A 27789-nucleotide genomic window follows, 5' to 3' on the forward strand; every position below is an offset into this window, starting at 1 on the left:
CTGTTTTCAGATTCATTTTTTTCTATGTGGATGTCCAGTTACTCCAGCATTATTTGTTGAAAAGACTATCTTTTCTTCATTGAATTGCCTTTGCTCCTCTGTTAAAGATCAGTTGACTATATTTGTATGGGTCTATTTCTAGACTCTCTATTCTGTTCTGTTGACCTATTTGTCTATTCTTTTGCCAATACCACATTGTCTTGATTATTGTATCTTTTTAGTGAGTTTTGAAGTTGGATAGTGTCAGTTTCTTGACTTTGTTATTCTCTTTCAAAATTGTCTTGGCTCTTCTGGATCTTTTGCTTCTCCATATCAACTTTAGACTTAGTTTGTCAATTTTCATTATATAACTTGCTGAAATTTTTAATGAGATTGCATTGAATTTATAAGTCAAGTTGGGAAGAACTGACCTCTTGACAGTATTGAGGGTTTTTATCCATATATATGAAATATCTTTCTATATATTCAGATCTTTTTTTGACTTCTCTCATCAGTTTTATATGTTTCCTCATATCGATCTTATTCATATTTTGTTAGATTTATACCTAAGTATTTAAGTCTTTGATGATAATGTACATGGTATTGTGTTTTTAATTTTAAACTTCGACTTTTCATTGCTGAAATATAAGAAAGCAATTGACTTTTGTATATTAAACTTTTATCCTTTAACTTGTTATAATTGCTTATTAGTTCCAGGAGGTTTTTGGTTTTGATTCTTTTTTCTTGGTTTATTCTTTGGGATTTCTACATAGACAATCATGTCATCTTCAAACAAAGTCAGTTTTATTTCTTTCCTGCCAGCCTATATATATTTTATTTCCTTTTCTTGTCTTATTGCCTTAGCTAGAATTTCAGAATGATGTTGAATAGGAATAGTCAAAGCAAACATCTTTGTCTTGCTCTTAATCTTAGTAGGAAAGCTTCTAGTTTCTAACTATTAAATATAACGTTTTTAATAGATATTCTTTATCAAATTGAAGAAAAGTAGTCTTACTTTGCTAAGAGTTTTTATCACGAATAGATGTTGGATTTTGTCAATACTTTTTCCATATCTATGAATATGATCATGTGATTTTTCTTCTTTCACCTTGTGATATGATAGATTATAGTAATTGATTTTCAGTGTTGAATGAGCCTTGCATAGCAGGAATAAATCTCATTTGGTTGTGATGTGTAAATTTTTTATACATCGTTGGATTTAATTTGCTAACATTTTGTTGAGGATTTTTGCGTCTATATTCATGAGTGATAGTTGTCTATAGTTTCTTTCTTGTAATGCAATTTCTTTCTTAAGAGTTTGGTAGATTTCACCAGTGAACTCAATTGGGCTTGCTGCTTTCTGCTTTGGAAGGTTATTATTTTATTGACCCAATTTCTTTAAGTAGGTATAGGCTGTCTTAGTCCATTCAGGCTGCTATAACAAAATACCAAAGACTAAGCAGCTTATAAACAACAGAAATTTGTTTCCCACAGCTCTGGAGGCTGGAAGTCCAAGAGCAGGATGCCAACGTGGTTAGGTTCTGATGAGAGTCCTCTTCCAATTGCAGACTGCTGAATTCTTGCTGTGTCTTTATATGACAGAAGGCTCTGGGGAGCTCTGTGGGGTCTCTTTTATAAAAGCACTAATCCCATTCATGAGGGTTCTAGTCTCATGACCTAAGCACCTCCCAAAGGCCCCACTTCCTAATACTATCACCTTGGGCATTAGGTTTTCAACACATGAATTTAGGGGAGGGGAGACAAAAACATTCAGACCATAGCATAGACCTTTTGAGATTACCTGTTTTTCTTTGTGTGAGTTTTTGTAGATTGTGTTTTTCAAGGAATTGGTCCATTTCATTTAGGTTATCAAATTTGTGGGCATAGAGTTGTTCATAATATTCCTTTATTATCCTTTTAATGTCCATGAGATCAGTAGTGATGTCCCTTCTTTTATTTTTTATACTAGTAATTTGCATCTTCTTTCTTTTTTCTTTAACCTGGTTAGAGGTTCATCAATTTTACTGATCTTTTCAAAGAAAGACCTTTTGGTTTCATTGATTTTCTCCATTGATTTCATGTTTTCAATTTCATTGATTTTTGCTCTAATTCTAATTATTTCTTTTCTTCTACTTACTTTGGATTTCATTGGTTCTTCTTTTTCTAGTTTCCTAAAGTGGAAGCTTACATGAGAAATTTTGGATTTTCTTCCTTTCCTGATATATGCATTCAATGCTATAATTTCTCTCTAAGCACTACTTTCACTGCATCCTACAAATTTTGATGTTGTATTTTCATTTTTGTTCAAAATATTTTTAAAATTTTTCTTGAGATTTCTTTGTTTGACAAATATGTTATTTAGAAGTGGATTATTTTATCTGTAAATATTTTGGGGTTTTCTAGCGATCTTTCTGTTATTGATTTCTAATTTAATTCCATTGTGATCTAAGAGCATATTGTGTGTAATTTTTACTCTTTTAAGTTTGTTGGTGTGTGTTTTATGACTCAGAATGTAGTCTATCTTGGTGAATGTTCCATGTGAGCTGGAAAAGAATATATATTCTCCTCTCATTGGATGAAGTATTTTATAGATGTCACTTAGATCCTTTTGATTGATGGTACTGTTCAGTTTTAGTGTAGGCTCCCTGATTTTCTGTCAGCTGGATCTACCAATTACTGATAGAGGAATGTTGAAGTCTCCGAACTATAATAGTAGATTCATCTATTTGTCTGCAAAGTTCCCTCAGTTTTTGTTTCATGTGCAGTCATAAGCCACTTAATGACATTTTTGTCAGCGATGGACCACATATATGATGGTGGCCCCATAAGATTAGTACTACCCAGCTTATCTGTGTAGTAGGCTTACCACCTAGGTTTGTGTAAGTACACTCCATGATGTTTGCACAATGATGAAATCACCTGAAGATGCATTTCTCAGAACATATCTCCATCGTTAAGTGATGCATGACTGTATTTCGATGACCTGTTGTTAGGTGCACACACATTAAGGGATTTTATGTCTCCTTAGACAATTGACTCCTTTGTCGTTATGTAATGCTCCTCTTAATGCTCCTGATAATTTTTGTTGATCTGAAATCTGCTTTGTCTGAAACTGATATAGCACTGTCTGTGTCTTTATATTTAAAGTGGATTTATTATTTAAAAAAATATAGTTGAGTCCTGTTTTTTTAATCCATTATGACAGTCTCTGGCTTTTAATTAGTGTATTTAGACCATTCACATTTAAAGTGATTATTGATGTAGTGGGATTAATATCTATGATATTTGTTGGTTTCTATTTGTTTTCCTTGTTCTTTGTTTCCTTTTTTGATCTTCTGCCTTCTCTTGTTTTAACTGAACAGTTTATGTAATACCATTTTTTCTCCCTCTCTTGGCATATCAATTATACTCTTTTTTTTTTCCACTTTCTTTAGTGGTTGCTTTTGAGTTTGCAGTACATTTACAACCAATCCATGTCCTCTTTCAAATAGCCCTCTACCACTTCATGGGTAGTACAAGTACCTTATAACACAGTATCCCCAGTTCCTCCTGCCCGTCTCTTATAACATTGCTGTCATTTATTTCACTTATTTATAAGTGACAATCCCAGAATATACTGTTAATGTTATTTTGAACAAATGATTATCTGTTAGATCAGTTAAGAATAAGAACAATAAAATATCTTATTTTATCTTTACTTATTCCTTCTCCAGTGCTCTTCCTTTCATTATATAGATGCAAATGTCTGACCTATATAATTTTCTTTCCTTCTGAATTGCTTCTTTTAACATTTGTTGGAAAGCAAATCCATAGGTGAAAAGTTCCCTGGGTTTTTGTCCATCTAAGAAAGTCTTTATTTCTTCTTCACTTTTGAAGCATAATGCCACTGAATACTGAATTCTAGGTTGGTGGGTTTTTGCTTTCAGCATTTTAAATACTTCTCTCCACTTTCTTTTTGGCTGCACGGTTTTTAGAGAAGCTCACTGTAATTCTTAGCCCTGCTCCTCTGTAAGAAAGGTGTTTTTTTCCTCTAGCCTCTTTGAAGACTTTTTCTTTGTTTTTTATTTTCTGCAGCTTGAATATGATATGCCATGTTGTAAATTTTTTGTTATTTATCCTCCTTGGTATTTTCTGAGCTTCCTGAATTTGTGAATTGATGTCTTTCATTAATTTTAAGAAATTCTCAGTCATTATTGCTTTAAATATATTTTCTTTCCTGTCTCTCTTTATTCCCCTTCTGATATTTCTGTTATGGCTATGTTACACCATTTGTGTTTGTCCTACAATTCTTGGATATTCTGTTCTCTCTTTTTCATTCTTCTCTTTGCATTTCAGTTTTGGAAGTTTCTTTTACCATTTTTTCAAGCTCACTGATTCGTTTTTCAGCCATGTCCCTGTCTATTGATGTATCCATCAAAGGCATTCTTTATTTCTGTTAGAGTGTTTTTGATTTCTAGAATTTCTTTTTTATTCTTTCTTGGGGTTTGCATCTCTCTTCTTACATTACCCATCTTTTCTTGCATGTTCTCCATCCTTTCTGTTAGAGATTTCAGTATATTAATTATAGTTTTTTAAAATTCCTGGCTTGATAATTCCAATATCTCTTCAACCTAAGAGTCTGGTTCAGATCTTTGCTCTGTTTCTTCAAGCTGTATGTTTTGTCATTTAGTATGCTTTTTAATTTTTTGTTGAAAGCTATACATGATGTGCTGGGTAAAAGGCATTGAGATAAATAGCTGTTAGTGTGAGGTTTCATGTTCATCTGTCTAGAAGAAGGCTGTGTTTACTGTCTGTTATAGCTATAGATGTCAGAGGTTAAAATTGTCTTTAGTATCTTTGTTTGTATCTCCCCTATTGTCTTTGGGGTTCCATAGAGTCTTTTTCTTAAATAAGGTCTTTGATGTGCAATTTTTTCAGTCGTATTCCCTTGTGATCGTTCAAGAGCCCTGTTGATGTGGTGGTAAAATGTGTGCGAGGGGAAGTGTTCTATAGTCCTGTGATTATTTCTCAGTCTTTTGACGGGCTGTGCTCCTGGGCTGTGACCTTCACCAGTGCTTCTCAGTCCCCTCAACCACTCCCTAAGGTGAGACAGAAAGGTTTACAAGGACTGGAACTGGGTATTTCCCCTCCCCTACCTTGAAGGCAACCCTTCTCTCAGATTGGTGAGCGTTTAGTAAATCCTCAGTAGGTTAGGATCTGACAGATAGTTCTTTTGAGGGGAGGCCTTGTTAAGAAGAACCAAATGCTTTGGGCCTATTTCAAAGTTTCTACTTGCCCCCTTCCCTGCCAGAAGCATGGGGGCCTTTGCCTCCAATCTTCACTGTGATAATCTGTCAGAGCTTCTGGAGTTAAAACTCACAAAAGGGTGCACCCCCCATAAGATTAGACCCCCTCCTGGAACATTCAACTCTCAAACTTGTTTAAATCTAGTTTGATTTCTTTGAACATACAAGCCTGTGCATGCTTTATTAGATTTACACCTGCATATTTCTTTGTTTTGAACAACTGTAAATGCTATTGTATGTTTAATTTTGGTGTCCATGTGTTTATTGTAGCTTATTGAAATACAATTAATTTTTGTATGTTGATCTTATATTCTGTAACCTTGCTCAATTCACTTACTCGTTCTAAGAATTTTTTTTATGGATTCGTTGGGGTTTTCTATGTAAACAATCATGTCATATGCAAATAGGTACAGTTTTATTTTTTCCTTTCTGATCTGTAATGCATTTTCTTTCCTTTCCTTTACTTGCCTTCTTGCGCTGGCTAGAATTTCTAATACCATGTCGAATAGCAGTGGTGAGAGTGAACATTCTTACCTGTTCTCAATCTTAAGGCAAATGTGATTAGTTTTTCATCATTAAGTATGATGTTAGTTGTAGGTTTTTTATCGATGTTCTTTATCAAGTTGAGAAAGTTTCCTCTATTCCTAAAATTCTCAGAATTTTTATCATGAATAGGTACTGAATCTTTTCAAATGATTTTTTCTGCATCAATTGATACGATCATGTGGTTTTCTTTTTTAGTCTGTTAATAAGGTAGATTACGTTGATTGAATTTCAAATGTTGAACCAGCCTTGCATCACTGGAATAAATCTCACTCATTCGTAGCATATGGTTCCTTATATATATTGCTGGATTTTAATTGCTAATATTTTAAGGATTTTTGCTTCTATATTTGTGAGTGATATTGGTTTACTATTTTCCCTTTTTACTCACTTGATCTGGTTTTGATTTAGTACTGGCTTCATAAAATGACTTAGGAAGCACTTCCTTCCTCTTCTGTTTTCTGGAAGAGATTGTCTAGAATTGTTGTTAATTCTTCTTTAAACATCTGGTATTATTCATCAGTGAAATTATCTGGGCTTGGAGATATATTTCTTGGGAGAGTTTTAAATGGTTAATTTAATTTCCTTAATAGGTATGGGTCTATTCAAATTATCTGTTTCACATTGGGTTTGTTGTGGAAGGTTGCAATTTTTGAATGGCTGGTCCATTTCATGCAAGTTGTCAACAATTTTGGATAGAGCTGTTTATAGTACTCTTTTACTATCCTTTTGATGTGCAGCGTTCGTACGGATATCTCCATTTGTTCCTAATATTTGTCTCTTTTCTCTTTATTTCTTTGTGAGTCTTAATAGTGTTTTGATCTTTATAAAGAACCAACTTTTACTTTCATTGATTTTTTTCTACTTTTTAAAAAATTTAATTTATTTCTGTTCTTATCTTTATTATTTCTTTTTGTCTACTTTCTTTGGGTTTATTTTCTTCCTTTCCTAATTTCTGGAGGCTCAGATTATTGATTTGAGACTTTTTTCTTTTCTAACGTAAGTAATAAGTGCTACAGATTTCCATGTTGGCACTTTTTTAGCTGTGGTCCACACATTTTGATATATTTTATTTTCATTTTCATTTAGTTCAAATACATTTAAAAATTTCTCTTGGGGCTGACCCCATGGCCGAGTGGTTGAGTTTGCACGCTCTGCTACAGGCAGCCCAGTGTTTCGTTGGTTCATGTCCTGGGCGCAGACATGGCACTGCTCATCAGGCCATGCTGAGGCAGCATCCCACATGCCACAACTAGATGGCCCTACAACGAAGAATATACAACTATGTACTGGGGGGCTTTGGGGAGAAAAAGGAAAAAAAAATTTCTCTTGAGGATTCCTCTTTGACCCATGGGTTACCTTGAAGTACATGATTTAATTTCCAAGTGTTTGGAAGTTTTCCCATTATACTGACCCACAGTTATCTAGAAGTGTTTTATTTCCAAGTGTTTGCAGATTTTCTTATTATATTTCCGCCATTGATTTCTTGTTTTAGTCCATTGTGGTCGTAGAACACATTCTATGTGAATTCAATTATTAAAAATTTGTTGAGGACTTTTTATGGCCCAGGATATGGCCTGTCTTGGTATATGATCCATGGATACTTAAAAAGAATGTGTATTCTGTAGTGGGGTGGAGTGTTCCACAAATGTCTATTAGATCTTCCTGGTTGATGGTCTTGTTGAGTTCTTCTATGTCCTTGCTGATTTTCTGTCTAGATGTCCATCAATTGTTGAGAGAGGAGTATTAAAGTATTTGACTATAATTGTGGATTTATCTATTTCTCCTTTCAATTCTATAAATTTTGGATTCATAAATTTTGCAGCCCTTTTGTTTGGTGCATACACACTTAGGATTAATAGGTCATCTTGATTGACTCTATTACTAATTAGTGGCCTTTTCTGCTCTGATAATATTCTTTGCTCTGAAGTCTACTTTATCTGATTTAATATAACCACTACTGTTTTTGATTAATGTTTGTGTGATATGTTTTTTTCAATTCTTTTACTTTCAAACTACCTATATCATTATATTTGAAGTAAATTGATGTATTTAGACCACTTATATTTAGTGTAATATTTGGTATGTTAGGCCTAAGTCTACTATTTAAAAATTTTTCTGTTTGTTCTGTTTTTTCTTTCTCCGTTTTCTTTTTCCTTCCTTCCTGCTGGCTACTTGAACGTTCTTTAGAATTTTATTTGGATTTATCTATAGATTTTCTTTTTGGTATATCTCTATAGCTTTTTCAGTGGTTACTCTAATTATTATATTATATACATATGACTTATCAAAGTCTACCAGTGTCATCATCTTACCAATTTGAATAAAAAATAGACACATTACCTTCCTTAGTCCCTTTACCCTCTCCCATTTATAATTGTTTTAAATATCACTTCTACTTACAGAGAACCACATCAGACAGTGTTATACTTTTTGCTTCAGCCATCAAACATAAATTAAAATACTGAAGAGAAGGAAAGTCAATGGTACTTACTCATATTTTTGTTTTCATTCTTCATTCTTCTTTCTCAATGTTCCAAGATTCCTTTTTTTATCATTTGCTTTCAGTCTAGATAATTTTCTTTAGCCATTATTAGGGAGGTCTGTTGGTGAGAAATTTTCTTAGTTTTTCTTCATCTGAAAACGTCTAAATTTCCCCTTTATTTGTAAGGAATAATAAATATTAACAATTTTGATTTTAGAATTTTCATTTGATTGCTTTAATAGATGCTTGTTCTCTGGTGAAATTTTCCATCTTTCCATCTATTTTATTGAACATATTAATCATAATTATTTTAAAGTACATCATCTTCTAACTCCAATATCTGTAGACCCTGCGCATCTATTTTCTTTTTGTTTGTTTCTCTTGTTCTTCTAGTTCTGTTTCTTGATGTAGCTGGTATTTTTTTCAATGTCAAACATAGTGTATGAAAAGTTATAGAGACTTCCAGTTATGTTATTTTTCTCTGGAGAGGACTCACCCTAGCTTCTGGCAGGAAGCTAAAGAAATGAGCCACTCCTTCAAGCCAACGAAGGTCTGAGCTTGCACACAGTTGCGCTCTGACTCTAACTCTGCCTGCCTCTGCTTTGCTCCCACTCCTGTCATGTTGCCCGTCTGAGAGTTGGGTGTTTTCCAGGTCCCCTTGTCATTGGTAGGTCTAGACTCCAATTTCTGTCTTCCTGCTTCATCCAACTGCTGAACATTCTGCTCAGCTTTTCATCTCTTTTTTTGCTTTTCTTCGTGGCCTCTTTCTTTCTCAGCATAAGAAGCAGAAAATACCTTGATGGGCAGTGTAGTGCAGTACATCCAGTGCAATTCTCTGAATTTCCTTTCCTGCTGGGATCTTGGCCTCTCAAGTCCTTGCTGCCATGGCAGCCTCAAACTCCAATGTGTCTCCTGCCCTGGGAGGTTCTCAAAAGCCCTGCTGACTTCTGGGCCTCTACACCAGACTGTCCACCACACATCATAGCCTCTCAGCACAGGGTGGCTTAAGAATCAGCACAGGCCCTGAGGGGAAAGTAGTGGACAGAATGTCAGATTCACTAGTGAGTTTCCCTTCACTCTTGGATCCTGGCTCCTCAATTCTTGGCTGCCTCTGCAGCTCTTTGATTCCTTCACACTGATATGGTTTGAATTTTCCAGCTGTTGGTTCTGGAACTGTTAGTTTGCTCCAGGCTTCTTCATCACAGCTGGAAGCTAAACTGGAAATGAAAATTAAAACAATGGTGTATTATTAAGAAAAAGTTTATTTTTAAAATTATTGTATCAATGTTTTCATTATAAGGATATTAATCACTTTACAATATTTTATAATCATAGGAGAGTCTAAAAAGACAAATAAAAGTTAAAGAAAAATACATTTAACATTTTGGTTTATATCATTTTAGACCCTTTCTCTGCACACATTTACATTTATTTATTTTGAACAAAATTAAGATTTTGTTGTGGACACTGATTTGTAAATTTATTTTTCACTTCATATATTATGAACATTTCTTCAGGTCATTATATATTATCTCTCTCCCTATATATATATGTATAATATATATATATATATACAAACACACACGTACACATATGTACATATAACACAAATAAGTGAAATACAATTCCTTTGAGAGGAATTCAAATATATGCATATATATGCTAGCAATATCCTAGTGTTAAACATTTGGGTTATCTACCTTACATTCTTTATGATAGTTACTGGTACATTTTAAAAATTAACTAATTAATTAATCTTACGTCTGTCACTAGGTCCTTAGGAACAATTTCAAGCACTGGAATTATTTGATCAAAATTATGGTTTTTTCCAAGGCTTTAGAAGCTGCCATATTCCTCACCAAAAATGTCACACCAATTTACCCAAAAACGTGCTTTACAAAAATTATTAAAGGGGCCGGCCTGGTGGCATAGTGGTTAAGTTCGTGTGCTCTGCTTTGGTGGCCTGGGGTTCACAGGTTCGGATCCTGGGCATGGACTTACCACCCATCAAGCCATGCTGTTTCGGTGTCCTGTATGCAAAATAGAGGAAGACTGACACAGATGTTAGCTCAGGGACAATCTTTCTCCCCAAAATAAAAAAGAAGTTGTTAAAAATATGTTAAGGGTCAGTCCCAGTGGCCTAATGGTTAAGTTCGGCACACTCCACTTCGGTGGCTCTGGTTCAGTTCCCTGGCATGGACCTATACCACTCGTCTGTCAGTGGCTATGCTGTGGCAGCAGCTCACAAACAAAAAGAGGAAGATTAGCAGCAGATGTTAGCTCAGGGCAAATCTTCCTCAGCCAAGAAAGAAAAGGTTAAAATAGAGACATCTACTGAAGGAAATCTAATGGTGGTGATATTGCTAAGCAGGAGAGTGTTATATTATTAATTAGAAATTTTCCCTCCTCCCTTTCGCCCATTATGTGTTCTTTCATTAGAATCTAAGTTTTCACTTACATTAAAATTTATATTTTAATTAAAGTTATATATACACCTAGCTTCACAGTTAATTAGTTCTGTGTGTCCTGCAACAGCAGCACCAAAAACAGGGATCACCTGAACAATCCCCTCCTCCTCACCCGTGATGTTCCCTCTCCAAAGTCAATAGCTTTAATTTCTTTCAGTATTTTTCTCCTTCATCTTTGATAAAAATTCAAATGTATGTATTGAGTAATACAATGATACAGAAAGTTGTAGGGATTCTGAGAAAGAAGGAGAGAGAGAAATTTGTCTCTTCTTTCCAAATTATTTTATAACGTATAAGCTTTTGTGGTCTTCCCTCAGGAATCATTAGAAAACAATTATTATTGTCTTTGTTGTTCAGATATTTTCCATAAAAAGTTGTTCTAAAAACACATACATATTTATGACACTACACAAAAGAAAGAAGAATCAAATGCTGTCATAATTCAGGGACGGGATTTCAGAAGACAGTGTAGTCTTCCGCTCTGGCCACTCCTCTGTGCCTTTGTGTTTATGAGCACTTTGAAATAAAGCATCATTTGTGAGCTCTTCAGGGTGGCCAAGGCCCTTGTTGGGACATTTTATATATGTCATTTAGGAGGCATCTACATTGACTACAATTTATAATCCTCATTGGTGGGCTCTCAAGCCAAAGGTGGACAAATTCATGGTCTTAGCAGCAGGAGGTGCCAGATCCTTCTAGTCACTATATTTCTAAACTTATCATGATGGAATATGTAACAATTCCATGTTCATTTACTTAGTCATTCGTGTGACAAATGTTTATTGAGCACCCACTACCTGCTGGGCCTGTGGGTATTGAGATGAACGGGGGCCCTCAGGGATCTTGTTGCCTAGACAGAGACGTTAAGTGAACGGTCATTTGTGACAAGGTGCAGTGTGGTCTGTGCTAGAAGCAATTTCAGCAATTCCACTGTGGAAAGACAGGGTCAGGGAACAGTTGCCGCAGGAGCAATAGTCTTGAAAGAAGAGGGATGGAGGTCAAGGGAAAGAGTCAGGGGGCAGCTTAGGCAAAAAAGCCTTTTAGTGAAAGGAAATTGCAATGACATTCTATGGTATCCCAGTCAACTGATGCACGGAGAGACTTTGGAATTTGTGAGGGCCATAAAGCAGGCAGGTCGTGCTATGATGTGATTCCAAATCTCCTGCTTCATGCACCACATTGCACTATTGTCCATGAAGGGGCAGGGAGAGAGCCACTGGCAGTTCTGAGCAACTGTGAGGGCCTTCATTGCCTGGACCTGTGAGGTGAATGGAGGGGTGTAGGAGGTGGGTGGTGAGGAAGCCATGCAGGGACCAGCCCATGAGGAAGATGGGCTTTTCCCAAAGAGCAGTGGGCATTCACTGAAGGAGTTTTAGGCTGAAGAGAGACACAACCAGATTTGTATTTTCAATGTGCCAACGGGCACATTGAGGGGCTGTGAAGGCCTGGCACATAGAGTTTCCTGGTGAAATGTGCCTCAAGTTGTCTGTCCATTAGAATAAAGGCCTAAAATTGGGGTTCTTTTTTTCAGTTTGCATCAGTTCAAAGCTAGCCTATAAAAGTAACATTGCATACTTGAATAGCTTTACTTGGGCAGGTCGGGGGGGTGGGCTGGGACGTGGAGCGGCTGTCACTCTCATGGCTATCATACTGATCCATCCACCATTATGAGTGGTCATTAGCAATTAAAAGCCAAAACTTGCAGAGATTATGAATTATTTTGCAACATTACTTATCTGAAAAATATTCATCGAGTCCTATCAAAATCTGGATTTGCCTGTGGGAGTGTATTTGTGATGTAAAAGTTACTTATCACATGTGTCTGGGCAAAAGGAAATGATTAAGGATGGTTGGTGTGATGGAGAGATTGGTGAGAGGCAAGACAAGAGGCAGGGAGATTAAATACTCTGTGACAATTAGTTGAGGATAAGGACGATGTGAATGAAAATGATGGCAATGGATGTGAAATGAAAGGAATGGATTCAAGAAACATTGATAAAGGAATCGGTGACTAATTGAAGGCAGGGAAGAGTTCAGAATGACTTCCACATCTCTCACTTAGATGGTTCTGCTATTCCATTCCTTGAGCTATGAGATATAGAGAGAGCTTAAGAAATAGAAGGAGCACAGGCTTGGGAGAGAAGAAGACAAGCTCATTTTTGTACAAGTTAAAGGTTTGCACTTGTAAGCAGAGATGTCTCCCAAGAAAGTTGAGGTCATGTAAGAAGAGAGGTCTGAACCAGACACACAGATGAGTTTGGCTGGTCCCAAAGTCACTGGGAATGATGCGGCAGTCCACGGGGTCTACTTGAGAGAAGAGGCCTAGGAGAGAACATCAACATTTAAAGGTGGGTTGAGAGAGAGGAGCTCAGGAAGGAAACTGAAAAGGAGAATCAGGGAGGTGGGGGAACCAAGCCCCATAGGAGAGTATCCTGAAGGCTGGAGACGCCAAGTGATATTAGGACTGAGAGACACCTTACTTGTTTTGCTAAGAGAAGGTAATTTGTGAACTTCATAGAAGTAGGTTTACCAGGGTGGCCAGGGGTGAAATTCAGATTCCACTGGGCTAATGAATGAATGAGAAATGCAGGAATAGATTCCCTTGTAAAGAAGTTTGCCTGTGAAGGACAGGAGAGAAGTAGGGCAGTAGCTGTAATGCTGGGACAATGGAAGTTGTGCTGAAATGAGAGATTTATGATATTTATATGCTTAAGTGAAGGAGCCAAGTGAGAAGGAGAGATACAAAGCATTCAAGAGAAGACCACTGTTTTGTCCAGAGGAACAAAACCAAATTTTTATTCTTTTAGAGGAGGATGGGGCACCCAATGAATGTACCACTGTTGGAATTTTGCTCTTTAGAGCAAAATGTATTTGGGGCATCTGTGACGTTCTGCTGACAGAGGCCACAGACATGGGCCAGTCCTGTGTTTTGGAGCAGAGGGAAGCTTCCTGGTTCATCCACACACATGTTCCTACACTCATCAAACAGGTTTCCTTCAGATCACCTCCTGTGCCAGCCCCTGGGGATTTGTGAAGAGCCATGGTCCCTTTCCACATGGGATGGTTCTCAGTGGGAAGACAGACGTGTTCCCCAATCTTTGCACCATTGGATGAAAAGCATGCACGTAGAGAAGGGGTAGAGGCTGCACTTAGCTCTATAGAGGAGATCAGGGAAGCCTTTTGCTAAGAGAGCGCATAAGCCGTGCCCTAGAGGGTATGCAGGTAGTGCTCATAGGCATCGTGCCTTTCTTGTTGAAGAAAAGAGTACTGCAAAGGTAGAGCTGTGCAAGATCATAGGATAGTTAAGGAGCTGCAGCCAGTTTGTTAGTTTAAACAGGCAGCCACGGGACAGTGAAGCCAAAGAGTCAGGCTGGTCCAGACCGAGAGGGGCTGTCGCTTCAGCTTTGACTTATTGTCCTGTTGTTCCGTTGAAACTGTATATCTAGTGGTTCTAATTCTGCGCATGCACAATCACTCTATGCACAAGTCTGAGATGTAGACCTGTAACTTTCACTACATTCCCAAAGGGGTTACAGACCCCTCAAAATTCAAGACCCACTGCTGAGAGCAAGGGGCACATTTGGTAGGTTTGAACCCAGAGAGCTGGATCTCTGCCCTCCATGAACTCCATTGGGGCTTGTGAAAGTTCCCCTTTCTTCCTCGTGTTGGTCATAGTTTGCCTTCTCTACTTGCTAAGGTCAGGCCAAAGGCAAAGGGTGGTGCCTGAGAGGCACATATCTGAGCAAAGCAGGCCAGTTAATGGGCAAGGAAGGCAGTAGAGGAGGCTCTGCCTCTGGAAAGGGACGCCTGCTCAGGAGCAGGAATGCCGTGGGCTCTCAGAGATGGGGCGCCTGCACTGTCCTCCTCCCCCCTCCCCTTGCACAAATGTGATTATGCCTCTGCAGAGCGGCTGAAATCAGATTAGTGTGATTGAGCTGAGCCGAGGTAATCAGAGCCCTCAGCAGAGCAGGTGCTGGGCTTTAAAGTGGCTTCTGAGAATTAGGACAAGCTGACTCTTAGTCATCTAGAATACTGAGCACACAGGGCCCCATCACCTCGCCAGCCTGGCACATCCTCGCTGAAAGCCACGATTGCCACTCCTGTCCACGGGCCTCCCTCGTGAGTGGCAAAGGGCTTAGGTTGGCTGGAAGGGCCTGTGGCATGGCCCTGGGTGCTGGGTCCTTTAACTGGCAGGACAAGAAGTGCTAACCACACCTGGGTTCACATCTCGGTCTGCTCCTGCCTGTCTACGTGTCCTCGGACCCACCTCTGGGAGTCTCACTTAGGTTAGCTGTAAAGTAGGGAACACACACATATCCAACTCATAAGGTTGTTGTGACGATTGAATATAACATCTGCCAAGCTCCCGGCACCAGGCCTGGCAGAGCGGGCACTCAGAGAACGTCCCCTATTCTTATTCTCAATGGAGGCCACTCCCAGGACAAGGCAGGATTTTATTGTTTTTACAAAAATGTTCCATGCTCAGAACAAAAACATCAATAATCATGTAAAACTCTAAGAATAAAGGTTTATATTAACCAACATCTCATCTTAAGAGATAAGCAGTATTAATATTTGGTGAACATCATTCTAGACGCTCTTCTGTGTGCACTTTAACGGATAGAAAATAATTCGAACAAGAGGATATTTACTATATATGTAATTTGAAAGTCAGAAGTTATTGCATTTAATTCAATTAGAATTTAACTGAGGAAAATGAAATGAAACTGAAGGAATTGCTGAACTACAGATACATTGTTCCTAAGAGACTCTGAAAATTGAGAAAACAAATTTCAAGCAATATTAAGATAAGTGAATCATCCTGTAGTTTTTCTAAACTACATAATTTTTAGTCTTCTTTTAATAACGTAGACAAAGCATCTTAACAGTCCCATGCTCTACCCAGTAAGCCAGGCACCGTAGACAAAGCACTTTAGTATTTAGTTATGTATCAGGAAGAAATGCAAATACCTGAGAAAAATAGCACACTGACTTGAATTCTTACTCAGTGACTCATCTTGTCAAAATGAAGCAAGAGTGGAGAATGCTTGAAGCTTGAAATGGGGAGGGCACACACAGAGGTGACGAGGGGTGCTGAGAGCGCCACAGAGGGCATTGGGTGTGGAGCATCTAAACCTGCTGAGACCTCATAGAATGGGCAGGGCCCAGATGCAATGCATTTGTGCTGCTTATGAGAAATCTGAAACCCAGTGAGATGCCAACATGAGGCAGAGCTGGGCCTCCAAGCCAGCTCTTTTTGTCCCAAGTGCTTGGCTTAAATGTCTGTGCATTCATCATGCCTTTTTATTTTCTGTATTTCTGATGCTTTGACATCTTAGGAGCTTTGCTGAGGAGGCTGGAGGGACTGCGCCTCCCAGGGCTAGCCCATTCCTAGAGTTAGTAAAGGACTTGCCTACAGGTGAGCCTTTCATATGTGAACCAAGCAATCCAGAGGCCACATGGCCCATCTGCCTCCTGTATCAGGCTCTTACACTCTAGGCCACTACCCACCTGCCCCGATCATCCCAAGGTAGGTGTCAGACAACCAGGGACAGCCCCACACCCCACAGCCCCCTAAAATAATTCTAGCTGGTCTTAAGCCTGCTAACCCTGCCTCACCTATTCCTTTCTGCAGAAACTCCAATCAAGTCTCTTGCCTACATTCTCCCCTCACTCCCTCTGCCTCCTGACCTACCCTGGTGATTCCCCATGTGGCCCTGTATGGCACTGTATGCCACCTCCTCTTGGAAACTGTGAGCACAACATGCTATCTTTTCAATGGCAATAGTCTCCTGATCTATTGACCTCACCATGCCTGAATAAGAATAAAACATTTTAAAACACTCTGCTCCTGCTGATGCTGAAAGTAATCCCTTTGGGGGCCTGACTCCCCTTGGTCACATACCACTGATACATGAGTCCTGCCAGAGTGCAGCTTGGACTTGCTTTGGAACCACTTCCTGCCACTGGGCAGGGGACAACTCTGGTCCCCGAGCAGGACCACTCTCCAATCCAGGCAACTGTGTGAGCAGAGAGCCAGGGCCCATCAGCTGACCCTTCCATAGGGCAGACACAATGCTTCCTTGGCAAGAACACTTGACTGTCTCTGAGAGACGCATTTGGTTTTCAGGTCAAAGGCAGTTGGTTGTAGATGAAATGGAACCACAAAGGCCTCCAACCCAGTTCTCAAGTTTACTAGATTAAGTGAGTCTCTCACCTCTCCATCTCTATTCTCAGGACACATAACATTGGTTACGTGGAGTCTTAGTGAGGGCTCAATAAAGATATACAAATTGGGGGCTGGCCCTGGGGCTGAGTGGTTAAGTTCATGTGCTCTGCTTCGGCGGCCTAAGGTTTTGCCTGTTCAGATCCTGGACACAGACATGGCACTGCTCATCAAGCCATGCTGAGGCGGCATCCCACATAGCAGAGCCAGAAGGACCTACAACTAGAATGTACAACTGTATGCTGGGGGGCTTTGGGGAGAAGAAGAAGAAGAAGAAGAAGATAAAAAAAAGATTGGCAACAGATGTTAGTGCAAGTGCCAGTCTTTGAAAAAAGAAAGATAAACAGATTGAATGAAATTTCACAGTCATCACTTCAAAGGAGAAATTTCATTATCCGGACAGCGCTCAGCAAGCAAATCAATTAGGCTCTTTGGTTTTGTAAACGTAATGGACTTTTCTATCATTTGGAGAGAGTTTGAATTCAGACATATGTTTCAGCACCTATTCCACGTCCAGCAAAGTGCAAATTCCTAGCAATATAAAGAAATAAGATGCGGACCCTGGTTTCAAGAGCTTCGTGCATCTAGAGGGAGAGATAGCCTTGTGTGTGGGAATGAGACGTCAGGTTGTGCACGTGTTATCACAGCGCTACAAGGTACTCAGAGAGCAAGAACGGGCCCTGGAATTCTGGGCCACAGTTCCCAGTTGTGTGGCCAACAGCGTGGAACGCCTTCTTGGAACATTCCTTTAAGAGCTATTTTCAGCCTTGGTGGGGCTTTCTCATGAATCTCCCTAGGAGAGCAATCTTCGTCTTTTGAGGGTTGGAATTAATCTTTGGGAACAGTATGGTTCAGAGAAAGAAAGGCAGCAGATGAAAGCTAGTGGGTGATACCCCAGGGCAAACTCCTGGGGTGGCTCTGAACTGACCCCAGATGCAGTTCTAGAAGTGCATCCCACAGTGTCTTGAGCAGCACCAGCCTTGCTGGCATGCCTATTACTGCCAGTGTGCTTGCTCTGCACTCTGCACACATGCCCACGTGCACACACACACACATACCCCCCCAAAGGAAAAAATACAGACTTTCTACTTGATGGAAGGAATGATATTCTTATAGTCATTATTGTACTGTGAATAAAACAGAGCACAGGAAATACTGTCCATGTGGTCAGGGGCTTCAATTTTGCCCCCCAACACCACAGGAAATCTTGTGCAAATGCCGTTTCTAACCACAGCCTAGACTTCTGTCGGCAGGTCTGTTTCTCTCCACCTGTGCAGATGCTTCCATGCAAAGATGAATGTGCCTTCATAGGTTTCCATCTTCATCTAGCAGACTGCATCGAGCACCACATTAGAGTCTGTGGGATCCCCTGGGGGCAGTGGCTGTGCACATGGAGGTTACGGGACTGACTAAGAAGTGGGAGCTGAAAGGAGGTCTGTTTTTCACTCCACAGGTGGTGGCTACACTGGGGACCACATCTTGCTGCTCCTTTGATAATCTCTTAGAAGTGGGTCCTATCTGTAAGTATCAAATTAAATTTTCTTTTGGAGAATGTTCTTAATATGTAGGAACTTCGTAGACCTTTTTTGGGGTCTCCTCTTCTGTAATAGTAACATTATAGCATATTACATACCACAATATAAAATATATTACTATATAATAATATATTTATATGTTAATAAAAATATAATATTAACATCATAAAACTTAATATTACACTGGTTTGCCAAACTCTCCTTGTATTTGCAGTAACACAAACCTCATTAGCTTGATCTTTGCAGACTCAGAATTTGGGCTAATTGGACAAGAGCTGAGCTTAGCTAGACTGACATGCCAGAAGAAAAAACTGTCCCAGCAATATACATCGGACAGTGATATCAGTTTTCAAGGCTCTGTTGCCCCGTCGAGGAGAATAAGCTCTTCAGACTCTTAGAGCAAGCACTCTCACACAAGGGTGGTGTATACGCACCACGTGAGAACTAGCTATCCTAAAATTAAATCTTCTGGCATATCATTTTCAGCCTTTTTGGAATTGGTGAATGTAGTTAAGCAAATTGCTTAAAGTGACTAAGCGAATCAATGTAAAAACCTGACTGTCTGTGCTCTATGTGTTTCCCTGGGCCTCTCTCACCTCCTCCCATACTTAGAGCCCTTAGGTTTTCTCACAGAGATGAGAACTCAAAGTTTTCAAAAGATAGACCATGGATAAGTAGCCACATTTCTAAATTTCCCCCTCTAACATCTGGCTCTGGGAACCCAGCAGGCCCGGGAGGGGTTTCTGTGACGGGAGACCTGTCCTTGGGCAGGGGCACCAGCTCACGGACCTCCCCTTTCTCTGCCCCTCAGGGAGTGAGCATGCTCCACTCCCACAGCTGCTGCCACAGAGATGGTGGAGCTGATCATCTGAACAGTCTGAGTGTCACACGAAGACTGTTCAGTCCCTCAGACGGCATACCCGTGGCTTGGGCCAGATATCATGGGAACTCACTGCCCCGTCTGCATAACCCTGGCACGTTTCTCGCCTCTCCTAACCTGGGATCTGCCTGTGGTCACACTTAGGGGAGCAGACCCTCTTGTCCCATCCTGAGGGCCTTGAGGTGACAGCCATGGCCCAACACTTAAAGCCACGTGCCTTCAGTGCTGAGCTTCGTTTCCCCATCTGTAATTGGAGAGGAAAACAATGCTTGTAGTTGTAAAATGAAATATTTCCCTCACAGGGCTCTTTAGAGGATGAGTTAATGCATGGAAAGTGTGTGAGACAAAGGTGGTGGACAAAAGGTGGTGTCTGTGACCAGCCCTGCTAAGTGGCTGCAGGTGTAGTCCTGCCCATTCACCCACAGGTTTTTGCTCCACCATTTATGACCTCTGGCAGACATCTGTAAGAACAGCTGGCAGAAGGCAGTTGTGCATGGCTTGGAGCCGGGGACAAGGGACAGAAATGGCCGACTCAGGACTCCAGCCACGGCGTTGGCCTCGTCAGCTGCAAGCACTTGTCAGCTGGGCCAAGTCGCTTGGAGCCCGCCTGACTCAGATGTCGGGCTCAGAACGGGATGTCCTGGACAGTGGTTGGCTGATGTAATTCCCGGCACTATCAGATTTAGAGGGCTGAGTCTTCTGCAAGGCAGAACCCACATGGCCCTGTGGTCCCAGGAGCCCCAGGGCTGGCCGCCTGCTGGCCTGGAGAGATGACAGCCAGCCGGATGCACCTGTCATTCACGGCTCACAGAGGGGACCCAGCACAGGCTGTTCTGCTGTCCTGGAGCTCCCTCTGCTCCCAGTCTAGGGGCTGTGGGCAGAGCTTGATTTGTGATGTGTCTGGTGCCAATCACAGAGGCTGCTCTGGGGCTGGCTGAGGGAGCTCACGCGGGTGAATGCCCAAACTCTTCCATTCACTGCCAAAGTTCATAGCTGAGGGGAATTTTGATTACTGTGTTTATTATTGAGACGCTATTACTACCCATTGATAGCAAGCACTTTTTTACCTACTTCCCCTCCTCTGACACCATTTACTTGACTATCACCACATATTTAGCGTTCTTCAACTTCAAACAGAACTGTTCTGGGATCCTGAGGTGACCTTGTTCTACAGTATGATTAGAATAAACATTAAAATAATTCAGATAACTTATTCATCCACCAGAATTTGACAAAGAGGACACATCAAAAGATGGTTTTCTCTAAACTGCTGCTTTAGGAAAGGCATTTTCTTTTTAGCTCCTTTTAAAATGATCAGCCAGACAGACTGTTTCGATTGGTTCACTTGGACTGATCAGTTGAATTTCCTGGCAGGTTTTATTGAGAAGACAATGAGACACAGAAAGCAGAGAGTTGAAGGCAGACAGGTGGGAGGTGTGAAAGAGGGGAGCTGAGGGCAGGGGTCCCGGGGAGTGAGAAAGGGAGCGCAGGGCGGGCCAGGCGGCCAAAGCCGCATCCGGCTGCGGCACCAGGATGTCTGGGAGGGGGATGCAGCAGATGGGCAGTGAGCCCGGGCCACTACTGTTCCTGCAAGCCTTGTAAGGAAACTGGTACCAGGAGAGGTGTGGAGGCTTCCCCTTCCCTGTTGCGGCCTCGCCTCAGTTGACCTTGTTGACCTTGTTGTCCTTGTCCTGGGGCATGCAACTCCTGTGCTCTGGCCTTGGGGTCTCAGTGCCTGCCTGACTGCTAGAGACACCTGCATATGCAGAAGGCCCCGAAGGCAGGTCGTGCTGTCGGTGGATCACGTGTGACACACAAGATGCAGAGGTGGTGACAATGGCTTTTACGCCCCTGTGGAAAGGAGAGAAGCCCAATTGGAGTCTACTCTCCATGAGCATCTGTAAGTTCCTTCTGTGGGAATTCTAGGCCAACCAAATGGTTAGAGGGAACCCAGTCCCTCAAAGACCACCCTTGCTTCTGATGCCAATCCCAAGTTCAGAGGTTCCCAAAACCAGGCTCAGGTTTGATAATCCACAGGAAGGACTCACAGAGCTCCCTAAAAGCATGTTCATGGTTACACTTTATTGCAGGGAGGAGTCACGTGGAATGTGGGAGGGGCCCAAACTCAGAGCTTCTGGTCATCCTCTCCCAGGGGGTCATGGCTGGCTAACTCCCCCAGCCAAGATGCATGACGACACGCATGGAGTGGGCACCTCCCTGCCACAGAAGCTCGCCCAAGCCTTCAGCATCCAGAGTTGTATTGGGCTCAGTCACACACTAACCACATGGCTGCCCTTCAGTCTCCAGCCCTTTCCGAGGTCTGGCTGATGCCTGTAGTCTCTAGTTCCTCCAGAAGTCAGAAGTGACGTGGCGTGGCCCAAAGCCCCCATCGTAAATCTTGTTGTTACACTGTCTGCGGGCCAAAGACCCAGGCAGGGCATTCCAGGGCTTAGAGGTCACCTCCCAGGAGCTGATGGCAAAGGCCAGGCTTCTTTTGGAATAAAGTTAATTCTTTTTGGTTCTTTTTGGTTTTGTGGTGAGGCAGATTGGCCCTGAGCTAACATTCGTTGCCAATCTTCCTCTTTTTGCCTGAGGAAGATTGTCCCAGAGCTAACATCTGTACTAATCTTCCTCTGTTTTATATGTGGGATGGTACCACAGCATGGCTTGATGAGCAGAGTGTCGGCCCATGCCCAGGATCTGAACTCATGAACCCTGGGCTGCCAAAGTGGAGTGTGTGATCTTAACGACCACACCACCAGGCTGGCCCTGATAAAGTTAATTCTTCACCACACACCTTCCTCTGGGGCCTCCTTCCCTACCCACCACCCCCTCCCCGAGTCTGCCATGCACTCTGGAGTGACGGAGAATTGAGGCATGGCATCATTCTGGCCCCCTCCTGGGGTTTGGGCCAGATCTTCTCCCCTCTGTCTGTCCTGGAGGAGGCCCGGGGAATGTTGATGGGTTGTGGTTTTTACTGTCTTTTGAAACAAACGTTCCCCCTCATGAGGGTGGTGGCTGAGGGAGGAGGACATAGGTGTGAGGGAGAAAGACAGGCCTGTCTGCAGCTTCTCCATTCTGTCCCTCTCCTCCCACCCTCATGGCTTGTGTCTTTCGTGAGTCCTCTGTGCGTTCAGACCCTGGGATCCTGCTCTGCCTCAGCCCTTCATCCCACAGCCTGAACTGAACACAGACACGGGCATCTCAAACTCCATCAAAGCTCCTCTGACAGAAAATGGGGCTCCCTCACCAGCGATGTTGGGACTGCCCAAACAGTGCCATGGAGAGCACAGACTTGCTTTGAGATTTATGCCCATCTGAATCTGAAGTTTCTCTTGACCACACCGTTTCTGAGCCATAGCAACAGTAGTTGTTGTGTTGTTTTCAAGGAGACACTCCATATCATACTAAGGCTTGTGCTCTTTCTGGTTCACGGCTGCGTCCATGTGGGGCTCTGCAGGCCCCCAGTGAGGCTGGTCCACATGAGGTGATGAACCCAGACCCCCTTTGCCCATAAAACATTCTTCAGGTTGCTCGACATCACTGAACCATGGTCTTCTGTGGCAATAGCACATGTGCTTGGACACATTTGATCTCCATCTAACCTTTAATCCCTTCGATCCTGAAGATCAAACTGAATCAAGGCTTTGAAATTCCTCTTCTGTGTTTTATCAGCAGAGCTAAGAATTGCTCATCACTCCTCATAGCATCATGTGTGATTAACCCGCATCGGGTATGAAAAAGTGTACCGTGAGCCCATCAATCAGCACAAAGGCCCTTGGCAGGTGCTGACTGATCCCCACAGATCCCCACAAGTGGCCTTCACCCAGTGCTCCTGGGGCAGTATCCTCACCTGTAAGGGAAGGACCCCGTTCCCTCTCCAATGTGCTTGCATATTTCATGCCCATGTTAAGTGGGCACTTAGCTGAGGAAGGGAGTAACCATGATGATCCCGTGCACTTCTCGTTAACTCTGTGTTGGTGTCGTGATGGAGCATTGGGATGGTTCTCTCCTTGATCCCTCATGGGGGTTATATGGGTGCTATTTTCCTCTCCCTTTGCCTGGGAGGAGAATGAGGCTTAGAGAAAGGAGATAAGGTCTTATGGTTGCTGGGCGATTGGAGGCAGTTGCTGAACCGAGATATGTTCGAATTGAGGGAGTGCATTTAAACAGGACACTATTCCACTTCGAAAGTAAGACTCGGTCCCTTCCTGCAAGGCCATCCGGTACAACGGGAAAACAAAAATCCTATGCGCAGAAGGAGCCAGGGATGATTTCAGAACGTGTGAAATAAATGACTTCACTTCACGTGGGGATGGAGTGGGGCAGATGGAGATCAGTGTGGGTTGTCTACTAGAACCTTCCTCAAGTGATGTTTGTGGGGAAGGACTCTGGAACAGGTGAGCCGAGAGAATCTGGAAGAAAATTCCAGGTGAGTGAGATGGGGGAGAGCAGAGAAAGGTGATGTAACTGGGGTATAATGCAGGCAAATAAGCCTGCAGGGGTTAGAGTGTGCTGGTCCCTTAGAGCTGTGCCGAACAGAGGAGCAGCCTGAAGAATCAGGGGGCAATTGCTCCATTTCCCTCACCTTCCATGCATTCACTGAGCACCGGGTCTGTGCCAGGCATCATCCAGGGCCAGAAACACATGACCTCTGCCCTCAGCTTCATTGCCTTCAGAACAGAGGAGCCTGTTAGGGATCCAGAAATCAGGCCAAGAGATGCTCTTGAGAGACTACATACAAGAAGGGCACTGGGATGGGACAAGGCTAGTTGTCAGACCCCATGTGACCAGGGCATCCACTTGAGAACTCACAAGTCTCTCCTGGACTTTAGGTATCAAGGAGGACGTGTGGCTGCACATTGATGCTGCCTATGCAGGCAGCGCCTTCATCTGCCCTGAATTCCGGCCTCTTCTGAATGGTGTAGAGGTGGGTGTGCTCTTTTATAAGATCATTTTAGTAAAAGCACTATGTTATCAGTGACTTCTTCTTACAAAGATGTGATATGCAATTTTTCACCGTTGTGGTTTGTTTCAGCAAATTATTTTCAAACCAGTTTCAGTGATTATTAGAAATTACACCTCCTTATGACAGAGGTTGAGAAACTTCCTGGTCATACAGCTTGTCTTCTTGAAATACATCTGACATTTACAGCTATTTTCCAGTCTGCACAAATCCTGTGCAGAGCTGTCATGACAGGATAGATTTTAGCTTGTAAAACTGTGGGAAAATATTTAGGAACAAAATAAAATATTACTGCATTTCAGATTGAGGAGTAATTTAAAATTCTGAGCTGCAATGCCATATAATCTGGTTCAATATGAAAGCCATGTTTTGACCATGCAACTGAACGTGATATTCACCAAACCAATATTGATTGAGCAGCTACCAACACATTCAAATGTCCTAGGCCACTTGCAGAATTTGTAAAATGTGGCCTGTAATGCCAACTAAAACATTTGTTTCTTTTGAGAAATAACAAACAATCAAAATTATCGCCCCGTACTCTGCTTTTCCACAGGGGTGCCGAGTGTACATGGTGCACACTTAAGACAAAGAAATGACCTTATGAACGTGCTCTGATGTATTATTTCAGACTCAGGCTGGATTTTATTGTTGGAGCAGCACATGGGGCAGGAAGTTCCTCCTCGCCAGGAACTCAGATATAAGTGCAACAAAGAATCCAGAGAGGCAGATTTTGGAAGGAGATAGTGAGTCAGAGAGCCCTGGCGTTGGCTTTGTGCTCAGAGGCAAGGGATTTCATGAGACCTTGCTCCTGCGTGGTCCAGGGATTAAGGGCGCAGTCTTTGGTGTTAGACTGCCTTCCAGAATCTCAGCTTTACTGTAGGACTAGCTGTGTCCCCCTGGGCAGGTTCCTATCCTCTCTACACTTCACAAAATGGATTTAGTAGTGACGTCTGCTTTCAAGGGGTTGTTGTAAAGATCAGAGGAGTTAATATTTAAAGGGCTTAAAAACAGCATCTGGCACACAGTAAGCACTGTGCATGCATTAGATGCTATTACTATTTTTCTCTGCATGACCTGCAGAGACTGCCCCTCAAAACCTCTCTCCATTCTCATGTCACGCTGCCAATCAACCTTCTAATTACTAATTTGGATTCTCATAATACCGTAATACCAGAAAAGTGGGGGTCAGTGATACAGAATACAAATGTTCCCATCTTTAGAAAGAATAACCCCCTTTCTAGTAATAAATAAAGTGGCATTCTGGTTTATATCTCCATCATATTCTTTCATTTATTCACTCATTCATTCAGTGATTACTTATTGATCAGGCTTAGATCAATCCTGGGGGATGGGGTAAATGGAGCTTCCAGAAGCCTCTGTAAACAGTGGGTGGGGGTGCAGTGTGTGAGGGGTTCTGGTCCCGGAGCTCACCCCAGCCCTCTGCAGTGCACTGCTGATAGCTGGTTTTGTGGGTGGTTGGTGCTGGAAATGAAGAATAAATCTCTGTATCATATAAAATACCTTTTGTTCTGGAGACGATCCATATCACTAGGAATGTCTGCCCCTGTAGTCTCAGGGGAAGACGGGGCAAAGTGTTCATCGGGATTTGGCCTCTCCCCAGGATGTGGTCGGGGCCAGATGTTCCTTCTAATTCTGAGTATCAGGTTTAGGATTTCACCATCTTTTCCTACTATGAGTCTTCTCATCCCCAGGAGCCACCACCTTGAGGTTTCACCTTTCATGGGGGGTGCCTAATTGTCAGACCACCACAGAGGCCAGCACTGCAGCGAGATCCTATCAGCAGCAGACAGGATTTCATGCCCAACAATGAGTTGTTCCCATTTTCCCCATTATTGCTGTCTCATTCCCTGCCTGGCTCCCTGCCTGGCAAGGGCCTTGCTGCTCAGCTGGTCAGATAAGGGGTTGCAATATCCTGTCCTGGCCCTCCCTGGAGATAAGAGCCTTCCTCTCTGTCAGCAGGAGGAATACAGTGCAGCTGGTAATAAAAGATGTTTAAACAGACCAGCCCCTAGGAGGGAATTAATAAAATTCCCAACAAACAAAGCGCTTCTTTCACCTTTTGTTTCCTTTTATCAACAAATGAAACTTGTAATTTCCTGTCTCTTTCTCAAAATTACTTTTATTGAAACCTGGAAGGAAATGAATCTGCTCCCCAAGAGTGGGTTGTGAGGTTGTCATCAGCTGACCAAGTGACTCCCTGCTGATGCTCACCTGGCCTCTGAGCGCCTCCTTAGTGCTCATCCCTGGGAACCAAGTAGAGAAGAGGCGTCACAAAGCCTTGGGAAGATGTCGAATTTTCCCGTTACGATATGCAGTCAGACTGGGGCCTTGTAATGGCCGCTGCATTTATTTCTGGTTCAATTATGTATTTATCCATGTGGCAGTATCCATGGGCCTCTGGGTGGGCCTGGATCCTGTTCATCAGCCAGAGGGAAACCAGGACATGCATTTTGAAAAATGCAAGAACTCACCCTTTATGACAGCTCAGTGAGCATGCAGAGTACCCTCCTTGGCCACTCTTGGTAGTTGAAATCTCTTATTCTCTGCTTGAAAATATGGTAGCACCTAAAACTGATGCGATGCTAGAGCCAGTTGTTTATGGTTGTTACCAATTGGCGTCCAAAAGGGGAAGCTGTTACTGTCAGGAGTACAGTGAACTTGGATATTGCCTTTAAAAATAAAGAAAATATTTAGGTAAATGAGAAGAGTTATTCATCTATTATGTCAATGTTGGTTAAAAAACCAATCAATTAAATGAAACCTGAGGTGACCCTGATTGCTGTAGGTTAGTTATGAAATTTTCACTTTTTCATTGTTTGTGATGATACATATATTCTGAGAACTTCGAGAGTTCAAGAAGTTGAAAGAAATGTAGGCATAAAGTGTTTCATAGGCCAAATCAGTACAATTTCCAGACATCGTACCTGTGAATTAAAATCCTGATTATTCCAAATAGTTTAATAGTTGAAATCTAGTGGAGATACATTTTAGGTGACTTTAGACTATATAAATTTGAAAGTATGTAATATAAAATATTAACATCTCACTTTATGAGGAAAAGTAGAATTATGAATTTTCCCAATTAAAAATGAGTTGGGACTCACACAGTTTCAAAGCAGGAGAGCCCATGGAACTGTGAACTGTGTTCATGTTGCTGCCAGGGGCTGGGTATCACCTCATGGGTGACAGAAAACTCCCACATCCTTTGTTACATTGGTCTTGGACTATGCTTTGGGATTCTGAATTATCCAAGGTCTTCAAAATGCATCCCTCGATTAGAATGTGATAGCCCTACACCAGACTAGGATTAACACACACATAATAGGAAGGCCCTAGATACTGTCTCATTCCAATCCCTCATTTACAAGTTCCTGGAGAATTACTGCTCTGGGAATCCT

General features: G+C 41.9%; 1 protein-coding gene across 6 annotated transcripts in view; it reads left to right on the plus strand.

The window, feature by feature from the left end:
* DDC (dopa decarboxylase) overlaps positions 1-27789 on the plus strand; it is a 90324-nt gene that overhangs the window by 37365 nt on the left and 25170 nt on the right. For all 6 annotated transcript variants that reach the window (XM_014828363.3, XM_044778212.2, XM_070498945.1 and 3 more), the window contains 2 exons: positions 18440-18506; positions 24237-24331. In XM_014828363.3, coding sequence (XP_014683849.1) covers positions 18440-18506; positions 24237-24331 — 162 coding nt within the window. The remainder of the gene's footprint in view (positions 1-18439; positions 18507-24236; positions 24332-27789) is intronic.

This window comes from Equus asinus, chromosome 1 (genome assembly GCF_041296235.1).
Source record: "Equus asinus isolate D_3611 breed Donkey chromosome 1, EquAss-T2T_v2, whole genome shotgun sequence".
NCBI lineage: Eukaryota > Metazoa > Chordata > Mammalia > Perissodactyla > Equidae > Equus > Equus asinus.